General features: G+C 40.9%; 1 protein-coding gene across 1 annotated transcript; it reads left to right on the plus strand.

Moving 5' to 3' along the window:
• The first annotated feature begins 4316 nt into the window (after positions 1-4316).
• LOC129091833 (5-hydroxytryptamine receptor 3A-like) lies at positions 4317-10157 on the plus strand. Its single transcript, XM_054599530.1, has 11 exons — positions 4317-4404; positions 5206-5366; positions 6029-6073; positions 6235-6344; positions 6495-6664; positions 7435-7592; positions 7959-8169; positions 8257-8436; positions 9052-9137; positions 9233-9379; positions 10149-10157. Exons 1-11 carry the CDS (start codon positions 4365-4367, stop codon positions 10155-10157), a joined length of 1317 nt encoding a protein of 438 aa, XP_054455505.1. The 5' UTR covers positions 4317-4364.
• Positions 10158-10755: the final 598 nt, after the last annotated feature.

The raw sequence follows: 10755 nt of genomic DNA on the forward strand, positions 1-10755 counted from the left end.
ATTCCCAGTTCACCCTCACTACACGTTTGGGTTTACCGGGTCTGTCCGGCCTGATCCAACTCACCACCAGGTGGTGATCAGTTGACAGCTCTGCTCCTCTCTTCACCCGAGTGTCCAAGACATACGGCCGCAGGTCTGATGACACAACTACAAAGTCGATCATAGACCTTTGGCCTAGGGTGTTCTGGTACCAAGTACACTTATGAACCTCCCTATGCTCAAACATGGTGTTTGTTATGGACAGTCCATGACTAGCACAGAAGTCCAACAACAACTGCCGTTTGGTGGATAGGCACAAACAACAGTCAGAGACTTTCCTCCTGCGATTCCCAGTCGCAGAGAGGCGACCCTCTCGTTCTCCGGGGAGAACTCCAGAACAGCCGCGCTCAGCCGGGGGCTTGTGAGTACCCCCACACCCGCCCGGCGCCTCTCACCCTGGGCAACTTTTGCCATCCAACTTTTTTCTGTCCTGGCCCCTCAGTGGTGGAATGAACTCCCCACCGAGTCGCTGCCCATCTTTAGGCGCAGGCTGAAAACTCACCTCTTCAAGAAGTACTACCCTGAGCCTTCCTCGTAGCACTTATTTGCATTCGTATTAGTTGTTGCACTTACTGTATTCGTATCAGTTCGCTGCACTTATTGAATTCGTATTTGTTTACTGCACTTATCCTATTCGTAGTAGTTTGTAGCACTTATTATATTCGTATTAGTCTGTTGCAATTATTGTTTTCATAGTAAATTGCCTCTGCACTATACTTTTGCTCTGGCTTATGCTTTAAGATGCTTGTTTAAGAAAGGAGATGCACTTATGACTTCTGGTGACTAGTAGTTCTCTTGAATACCTATGTTGAATACACTTCCTGTAAGTCGCTTTGGATAAAAGCGTCTGCTAAATGACTGTAATGTAATGTAATGTAACTCCGGAAAAGGAAAAAGTCCAGCCCCTCTCCAGGAGTTTGGTTCCAGAACCAACAACCTGCCACAACCTTGTATCGTCCGAAGTCGGGTACAGTGCCTGTGGAGTGGCAGACCGGGGTGGTGGTTCCCATTTTCAAAAAGGGGGACCGGAGAGTGTGCTCCAATTATAGGGGTATCACACTGCTCAGCCTCCCCGGGAAAGTTTACTCCAGGGTGCTGGAAAGGAGGCTCCGTCCGATTGTCGAACCTCGGATTCAGGAGGAGCAATGCGGATTCCGTCCTGGACGTGGAACAGCGGACCAACTCTTTACCCTTGCAGGTCTGTTGGAGGGTGCATGGGAGTTTGCTCATCCAGTCTACCCCCCTACAGTCCTGTGGGGGGTACTGCGGGAATAAGGGGTACCTGGTTCGTTACTACGAGCCATTCGGTCCTTGTATGACCAAAGTGAGAGCTGTGTCCGGATACTCGGCACAAAGTCGAGCTTGTTCCCAGTGCGTGTTGGCCTCCGCCAGGGCTGCCCATTGTCACCAATCCTGTTTGTGATTTTCATGGACAGGATTTCAAGGCGCAGCCGGGGGAGGAGAGTTTCCGGTTTGGGGACCTCAGAATCGCATCCCTGCTTTTTGCAGATGATGTGGTTCTGTTGGCTTCTTCAGAACGTGACCTTCAGCACGCACTGGGGCGGTTCACAGCCGAGTGTGAAGCGGTCGGGATGAGAGTCAGTACCTCCAAGTCTGAGGCCATGGTTCTCTTCCGGAAAACGGTGGATTGCACCCTCTGGGTTGAGAGTAAGTCACTGCCCCAAGCGAGGGAGTTCAAGTATCTCGGGATCTTATTCACGAGTGAGGGTAAAATGGAGCGGGAGATGGACAGGCGGTTCGGTGCAGCGTCAGCAGTGATGCGGGCGTTGTACCGGACCGTTTTGGTGAAGAAGGAGCTGAGCCGTAAGGCAAAGCTCTCGATTTACCAGTCCATCTACGTTCCAACCCTCACCTATGGCCATGAGCTTTGGGTAGTGACCGAAAGAATGAGATCGCGAATACAAGCGGCCGAAATGAGCTTCCTTCGTAGGGTGGCTGGGCTCAGCCTTAGAGATAGGGTGAGGAGCTCAGACATCCGGAGGGAGCTCGGAGTAGAGCCGCTGCTCCTTCGTGTCGAAAGGGGCCAGCTGAGGTGGCTCGGGCATCTGATCAGGATGCCTCCTGGACGCCTCCCTTTAGAGGTTTTCCAGGCACGTCCAACTGGTAAGAGGCCCCGGGGTAGACCCAGAACACGCTGGAGAGATTATATATCTCGTCTGGCCTGGGAACGCCTCGGGGTTCCCCAGGAGGAGCTGGAAAGTGTTGCTGGGGAGAAGGACGTCTGGAGGACCCTCCTTAGCTTGCTGCCCCTGCGACCCCGGATAAGCGGAAGGAGATGGATGGATGGATAGATAGCTTATTTTAGCATAAGGACTGGAAACAGGGGAATAAAGTTAGCGTGTCTCTGCCTGAAGCAAAACTAAATCCATCTACCAGCTGCTCATTTACATGTTATATATTAGTTTTTTTAATTTGAGTATTCAACAAACAAGTGTTCAACATTAATAAATTTAATACCTTGATATGTACTGATGTTACATGCCTTGTATTTGTTTAGATGATTAATAACTTCAATGTGTGCTCACATTAATTAAAGTACACACAACAGTCTTTATACTATTTTTAAGAGAAATAATAAGCAAACATTATCCTGAGGTGGTGACAGGAGGAGCTCCATCATCTATTCATTCAGTTCATGATTAATGTGAAATAGCGTGTAGTTTGGAAGCTCTGCAAACATGATGATTTTGTGTGCATTCATGTCTCAGATACAGAAGGATTAATCCCGTCAGAATCTCTGTGTCCAACAAGAGGACGATCACTTCTGAACTTTATTGCTTGGTCCACCATGAGGTTATTTGGGATGGAACTTTTAGAATGAATGCAAATGCATTTCGAAGTAGAATCAATTTACCCTGTTTCTGGGTAAAATTTGGATGAATTTGGTATTTAGGATGAATTTTTCTCTTTGGATGTCAACGTCAGTTGGTCCAGAGTGAAATGTCTCAATGGTTGTTTGATGAATTACTATGACATTGTTCCATCATCGATGTCCTCCTCACGATGAAACCTATAATAATCTGAAACTGTAAAATGTGTTTATCTGTATGGGTTTAGTATGATCATGATATCGTTCTGTGGTGTTTATTACCTATTAATAACTCATTGTCAACATGAGAATATGGTCTTAATCTCTAGTTTAAGTCTTCTTCAATACAGCATGATGTTCATTTATTAAATTATGGTCCCAATTAGAGTCAAATAGACCATAAAGCGGAGTATGCTTTACCTTGTGATTGACAGGTCGACACCATGACTTTGTCCAGTCTGGGAGTTCTCAGTGCTTGCGCTTAGAACTTTAACCCTTTCACAGTGTGTTGTCAGATCATGAACGTTATTCACTCTTATCCTTCCAGTTGCACTCTCCCACCAAGCAATTCTTAACATAACAAGGAATTAAAAATGTCCAGCAAGTTTTCTAGAAGTTCTCTCATTTCCAGTATGTCCCTGACTTCCTTCACCAGATTTGATCACAACAGCATCCTCTGGCTGTGTCTTGATGCCGCCACAAGGTCGTGAGCTCTACTTCTTGAAGACAGTGCACTTTGAATCACTTTCAAATTCTTCTTAATAATACGAGTGACATCAATGTAGATGAATAACAAATTGAGAGAACGTAATGATTTCACTTTAATGGCAGCTCCAAAATGTAGAACAAAAGATACATTTGCCTCCAAATGCAGTTTGATCTAACAACACTATATCACCCATAACCGTTCACTCTAATATGATGCTTGTTGATTGATGGATTTATAGTCAGATGTACTTTATTAATCCTAAATTGGGTAATTATCCTGTTACCGCAGCAGGTTATCCACGACAACATTAAATACACATATATACCAACTAAAATATAGAATATATACTTAGGATAACATACTAAATACATTAGACATAAATTGCGTTAATAAAGAGAGTGATAAAATACATTTAATTTATTTAATTAACAACTAGGAGGACTGACAAATGTATTTTCTGCCTGGATGTGTGTGCAAAATGTTTATTAGTTGCAGTAACTGCACTTACTTTTACCATTTATCATCATTACAGCCCATTTCTTCTCCACCAGGGGCCTCCAAGCCTCTTGTTTCTCCTCTAAAAGACCACTGAAACATGATGTAATGACCACTGTGGGAGTGACCACTGTCTGGCTGCCAGACTAATGACAGTTTGCCCGGACTTCTTCCCGTATTAGACAGTGGTGTTATTACCGGAACAGACTTGGTGACATTTTCAGACAACACTGTGAGGACGGGGGAAAACACAATAACTGAACAGTCGTCTCACTGACTTTGGATTCAGTCATGATGCTAACTGGTTTCCTCTTTCTGCTCTTCCTCACAGGTAAGCTTCGACAATGTCCGGCATGATGCATTCAGGTGTGTCTTGGGAAATCTCCTGCAGGTTGGATAAAGGCTAAACAAATTTCCTGAACATTCCTGTGGCTTGATAATTCAAAAACAAATCTTTGTCTTTTTTAAAAAGCATGGAAAGCTTTTATGACTTTCACAGTTGTTTTTTTTAAATTGGCATGTGTCTGCTTGATGTTTATAGTGAAGGAATGAAGAAAAAAGTCTTCCTGTCTGAAGCATTTCCTGTTGACAAATGTGAATTCCAGAGTAAAATAGACACAAAGCAAAGGGAAGCTTATCTGTATTAAAGATGTATGTAGTTTTCTCATAACATTTCATTAAAATAGTTTATTATAGGAACACAAAAAGAAACAAATGCACTTTTGCTTACATAATTAGTTTTTTACACCAGGATTTAAGAAAAAAAATGCTTTGATTTGAACAACACTCATTTGGGCTACAAACGGCACAAATCACTGCAATAATGGTCACATTTGAAAATCATTAGTGGACTGATGAGATCAATAGTCTGCCAACGCCCATCTCAAACTGGCCTTTCAGCCATCGCAAGCACTGAATGTTACCTCAGATATTTCTAAACTCGTGTTTTTCATGGTTTGCTAATAGATTCAGAAGCGATGCATACCTACCGACAGAGACTTGTTTGTCATTTCTTCTAAATTTTACGCACATACAATACATTTTCAAGCCAGAATAACTTAAGAGAATCTAGAAGAGAAGTTTATAAGAGTACTTTTGTCATAGAGAATGATGTCTGATGTTTCTGCTGTAGATGGGGTGTACTCTGAGCGTCACTGCAGTTATCAGGATGTTTTAAATCACCTGAACCTGACACAAAACAAGGAGTTGTATTCAATGACCCGCCCCGTTAAAAACTACAAGCGCCCCACATTGGTGTACCTTGAAGTTCTGCTATACGCCATTCTGGATGTGGTAAGTGATTAAAGATTTGTGTGTCAAAATTTTAAATAATTATTATTATCTGTCAGAATAGTCCACGTCAACTTTTTGATATTTCTTTCAGATGACAAATTGTTGTAGTACCTGTAACTTGTATAAATGTAATAATAATAAAAAATAAATTTGTCCCTTCAGAAAATTAGGATTTAGATACTACCTTTCATTTATGTGTTTACAATTTCTTACATTACAGATATGTTTGTTTATCATAATTTATATCTTTTTTAGAGTCAGATATAAGAAAAAATTAATAAATGTAGCTTCACAGCTATTTCCCACCAGCTTTAACTTCATAATGCCTTCTTGCTTTAGTTAGCTGTTTTAGTGAGACTGTGCCCAGATATGATTTACAAAGCAGAGCCAGAGTGCAGTTACTGCAGGTTTAGCTTAAGCCAATTCACACTTTTTTGAGTTTTTTAAGTATTTGCGCAATGTTTAATTTAGGTATTCGCTGAGGGACCTTTGCAGATCATTTATGTTGGTTTGTTGCAATTGCAAATCCAGATTAAAACATTCCAATCTATTAATTCAGAGCATTGTGAGACCTCTGTGGAGGTATGTGCTCCCTGAGAGGATGTCTTGTCTGAAGTGTTGCTCTGGTTGTACACATTTTCACACACTTTTTTTGTTTACAGGTTGAAAAAGAACAGAAATTCATCCCTTATGTTTGGACTGTCATGGTGAGTTCTATCAATAGAGACTGAACTTTTGCAGGGATTTTTTCTCTTCTTTAAATTGGTTTATGTTTGTTTTGTTTTTGTCGGAGCAGTTTACATTTAGTGTGTCTCTTTCTCTCACTTTCCCTTCATGTTCCTGTTTTTGACTTGTTTTTCCTGTGTAGAGGTGGCACAATGAATACATATCCTGGGATCCAAATCAGTTTTGTGGAATCGATAATGTTTCTCTTCCTACTGAATATCTGTGGAAGCCGGATCTCACTATTGAAGAAATGTATGTGTGAATGAACAACACACACACAAACACAGTGCATATATGGATTTTTTAATTGACGAATAATTCAGATGTCTAGACCGACATCAAAATTCGATTCCAGTATAAATACAAAATTAAGAAAATGTGTGTTTTTGTGTTCTCATACAGGACAGAGAAGGACAAAGCCCCTCCGAGTCCTTATCTCAGCATCAATGATAAAGGCGATGTTGAAGTCCAGAACGACCAGGTGCTGGTCAGCACCTGCAGGATGCACATTTACAACTTCCCCTTTGACATACAGAGCTGCAACCTCTCCTTCAAGTCTGTCATACACACTGGTGAGTGTGTTTGTGTTTACAAGAGTCAATTGTGACATAAATGCCAATTTGGTGGATAAAGTGAGTGGGAACTAATGATGCATAAAAGGACTGTTGTGTGACAGTGTTAACATTAAGACGAAAATGCATTGATATATTTTAATAAATGTAACTGGTTGAGTCAGTGCAGAAGTGAGGTATATTATTGTTGGAAATAAGTCGGAAAATAAAGTTCAGCTGCATGTTTCTTTTCTCTGCAGCTTTGAGAATGTTATGTCCTGTGTTCTCGTTGATAAAAAAATAATACTTTTTGGTTTCTGTTTGTGCATTAACCAGTCACAGCGCTGTTGTTTCTCTGTCTATGTAAATCCCAAAAAAATAGAATCTTTTTATTTTCCCTAAAGAAGTCATATCACCATCGTATCATTGGCTGAGAGGTCCAGAAAAGAGTTTAATCTCCTGGCCTGAAAGATGGCATCATTTTTTTTAGGGACAGCTATGTTGGATATATGGATACGACCAGTCTGATCTGTTGAACTTTTATCCCACCGCAAAGCTGGGGCTTCCAGCAATAAACTGCATTGGCAAAAAAAAATACATGCAACTTCCCATTCTATTCTACACTAGGTCAAATACAAACAGCAACTTGCCACCTGTCACAAAAAGAGCCTCAGACTTTTAGCTGTAAACCAAAATAGCTTTCTAGCTTATGCTCCCATCTTCTCTACAGAAGACCGTCTTCTTTTATCTCAACTAAAACAACATTACAGCTCTTTTCTCTCCCACCTCAGCAAGAGACATTCGGCTCCAGCCCAGTGACAACTCTTCGGAGGCCACAGAGTGGTCTCGTGAGGTGATGCGGACCCAGTACGAATGGCTGTTCATCAACATGACAGTTACCGCCAACAACGCCAGTGATATGTTCGGCCAAGACATTGTTATTTACACCGTACGTATAGCTAGATACAGATGTAGATTTCCTTCTTTCCTTCTTTATATCCTTCTGTCTTTCATCATCCTGTCTACCAATCTTTCCTTATTTTCTGTTTTCTTCCTTCTTCTTTCTCTTTTTCACCCTCATTGCCTTTTTTTCACTCTTTAACTGATCTGAAAATATAAAACAATCCTTTTAATGCTTTTTACTCCAGTAAAACTTTTACTTAATGACTCGTTTCATTTTTAAGCACGGGAGAGATGAGCACATTGGTGCAGATAACCTTGATTTGCAACCTTGGTACTACAAAGTATTTCAAGCTGCCTTTCCCAGATGTGCAAAAGTACATCTGAATCATCTGACAGAAACATCTTTTCACAGATCACCATGAAGAGGCGGTCTATCCTCTATATTGTCAACTTCTTGGTTCCCGTCCTTTTCTTCTTGTGTCTGGACTTGGCCTCCTTTCTGATCTCAGACAGCGGGGGTGAGAAGCTCAGCTTCAAGGTCACTGTGCTGCTTGCTGTCACAGTGTTACAACTTATTCTGAATGAAATTCTGCCTGCCACTTCAAACAGAATTCCTCTCATAGGTAAAGAAGCTCAGAGTCATTCCTTTGCTTGGACTGAGTCAATAAGTGGTTATACGTCTGCATTAAAGATGCTGATTTCCTCCCCAGCGGTCTACTGCATTGGGATTTTTGCTCTGATGCTGCTGAGCCTCCTGGAGACAATATTGGTGATGCATCTGATAGAGAAAGACTCCCAAGCAGCCAAAGAAAACGCGGCAGATAGCGGCCGAAGCCGGAGTGAGGGCTGTGACGAACAGGACAAGGCCAATTTCCCAAACTCTCACAGAGGTAAGACCAGGAACCAGTTGCACCAGCTGTTTGACTGTTGACAATTAGCCTAGTTAAGAATGACCTAATAGTCCTTGGTAGTTATAAGAGATTAGTTGTTCAGAAAATATTTGTACATCTACTATCTGACACGTGTAACTTTTGTAGAGCTGAAGTATTCAAGTGACAAAGCATGACAAACATTTCAACTCGCGCAAATGAGCCGAATTTCTTGTTTTTGCGTCTTTTCGTCATGCTCTGTATGGAATCTACTCGCGCGGACAATTTGCATCACGTACGGTGTGAACACAGCATAAGAGGTTGCTAATGTGGAACATGGCTGGAAAATATGACCCAACCCTGTTTGAAAAACTTTAAAAAAAATTGTGTTAAGTAGGAACAATTTGAATACCTTAAATTAAAAAATGTCATGTGACTGACTTTAGACTAAATAACCAAACAACGCCGGTACTGTAGGAAGGACTGTACACACAAGCTGGTGTATCCCATTCCAGAGGCATAGAAGCAGTTCTTATATTACTTTTACTGTTATTCTTGTGTCTTTTAGGTATTTTACCTAATTTTTTCATTCTTGTTCATCACATTATTTAAATTTGGGAAAAACTGTCCTTTCAGAGGCGCACGAATGGACTCAATGTGCCTGTATCTATGAAGGCACTGCTGGTGAAACTCTATCTGAACTGCAGCCTGTGGCCAAAGAGGTTAGAAGCGGTTACATTTTAACCACAATGGACACAAATTCCCAAATCTATATCTGCTGATAATGTTTCTATACTTGTATGAACCATTTTTACAGGGAAATAGCAGCAAACTGATAGAAGAGTACCATGCCTTGGAGAAGCTCTCAGATGAGCTGAGAGAGATGGAGAAAACACTGTCACTGCTCCTCAACAACAGGAAGGAAGAGGAGAAGCCCGGCTACTGGACCAGAGTGGCTAAAAAAGTCAACAAATATTTCTTTATTTTCTATATAACTGTGGTCAGTCTGTTTTTAATTATTATCTTTTTAAAATGGAGCATTGCTTAGAGGTGTTCATTGTTACATAAAGAAAACATGATGAATAACTTTCTTTCTTTGTTATGATGACGAGCTACACCCACAGCTAAAATGTATTTCCTTCTTTTCTGCAAGTTTTGTTTGTGTGCACATGAATATATATATATACTTTAAACTGTTGTTTTTGGTCATTAATAGATTCACTTTGTACGAATATTACATGGTGAAAAAGCGACTGATTGTTTTGTTTGGAATGAGGTTGGTTTTTCTGAGTTTTCGCTCTGCAAATAAAGAAATCACCCAAACACTATATGTGGAACCGACATATTATACACCAAAGTGTACAACAACACAGATGCTCCTTAGTCTGATCCAAGAGGGCAAACTTAATTACTCCTTTCAACTCTGTCAAAGGAAGCGCATACCAGATCCACTCCTTTCGTTCTTACTTTTCACAATAAAAGCTAGACATATACACCACATAACTTTTACCAGAGGGAACTCAAAAAAATTCGGAGGATTTCACTAAATGGAACCTCAATAACATAGCTCACAGTTGTGTTTCTGGAAGTTGGTCCTTGGATTAAAACCAAATCAAATTAGATGTGATTGGATTGCTCAAAACTGGGCATGTCTCAGCCAATACGGGGACAGAAGGCTGCACATTGCTCTGTGCTTTTATGCGTTTCTGTGTTTCTGTGATTTCACCTGTCAGTCTATCTGATCTTTCTGACTGTTAGTGACCAAGCGGGGACACAGACGAAGAGAGAGCAGTTAGGCCACAATAGGATGAAACGTGTCTTTGACTGCATTCATTCAAAGTCCAGCACCTTCCTGCAGGTTTGTGAGGAGATGTGGATGTGTGTACCTGTGGGTTTGAAAGAAAGTCTCATAAAACTGTGTTTCATTTTTTGATATAAAATTGAAACTTCATCACCTCCCCAATATACTGTATTTAGACGTTTCTGTTTATTTGATGTGGACTAACCCTACCTGTTGTCTGTTTCCACACGTGTGTATGGTGACATTTGATAGTACATTTAATGTTTTACATATATATTTATTTCAAATAACCTAAGCATTGCAAACATAAAGTCTAGTGACAACATTGGTAATGCTTCCATTGCATTCAGCTGCATCATTGTCATCAACACTGTAATTTTCACACAACACCGACCTATCCTAACTGCTGGTTCTGATGGTGGTTTTATTTTACAACATCTTGCACTGCTGGAAGATGTTCACTTATATAGATTTGTTTTACTCATACTTGTTTTGGCAAAGCTGGTAAAGAAATATGTGCTTGGGCTGTTCAGGTTTTT

The sequence above is a fragment of the Anoplopoma fimbria genome, chromosome 5 (genome assembly GCF_027596085.1).
Source record: "Anoplopoma fimbria isolate UVic2021 breed Golden Eagle Sablefish chromosome 5, Afim_UVic_2022, whole genome shotgun sequence".
Taxonomy (NCBI): Eukaryota; Metazoa; Chordata; class Actinopteri; order Perciformes; family Anoplopomatidae; genus Anoplopoma; species Anoplopoma fimbria.

What these genes read in the sequence shown, in the direction of transcription:
- LOC129091833 (XM_054599530.1), top strand. Translation starts at nt 4,365, where the DNA reads ATGATGCTAACTGGTTTCCTCTTTCTGCTCTTCCTCACAG. An exon ending in TTTCCCAAACTCTCACAGAG is followed by an intron (nt 8,437 to 9,051) that starts GTAAGACCAGGA and finishes CTGTCCTTTCAG; the next exon opens with AGGCGCACGAATGGACTCAA. An exon ending in TGCAGCCTGTGGCCAAAGAG is followed by an intron (nt 9,138 to 9,232) that starts GTTAGAAGCGGT and finishes CCATTTTTACAG; the next exon opens with GGAAATAGCAGCAAACTGAT.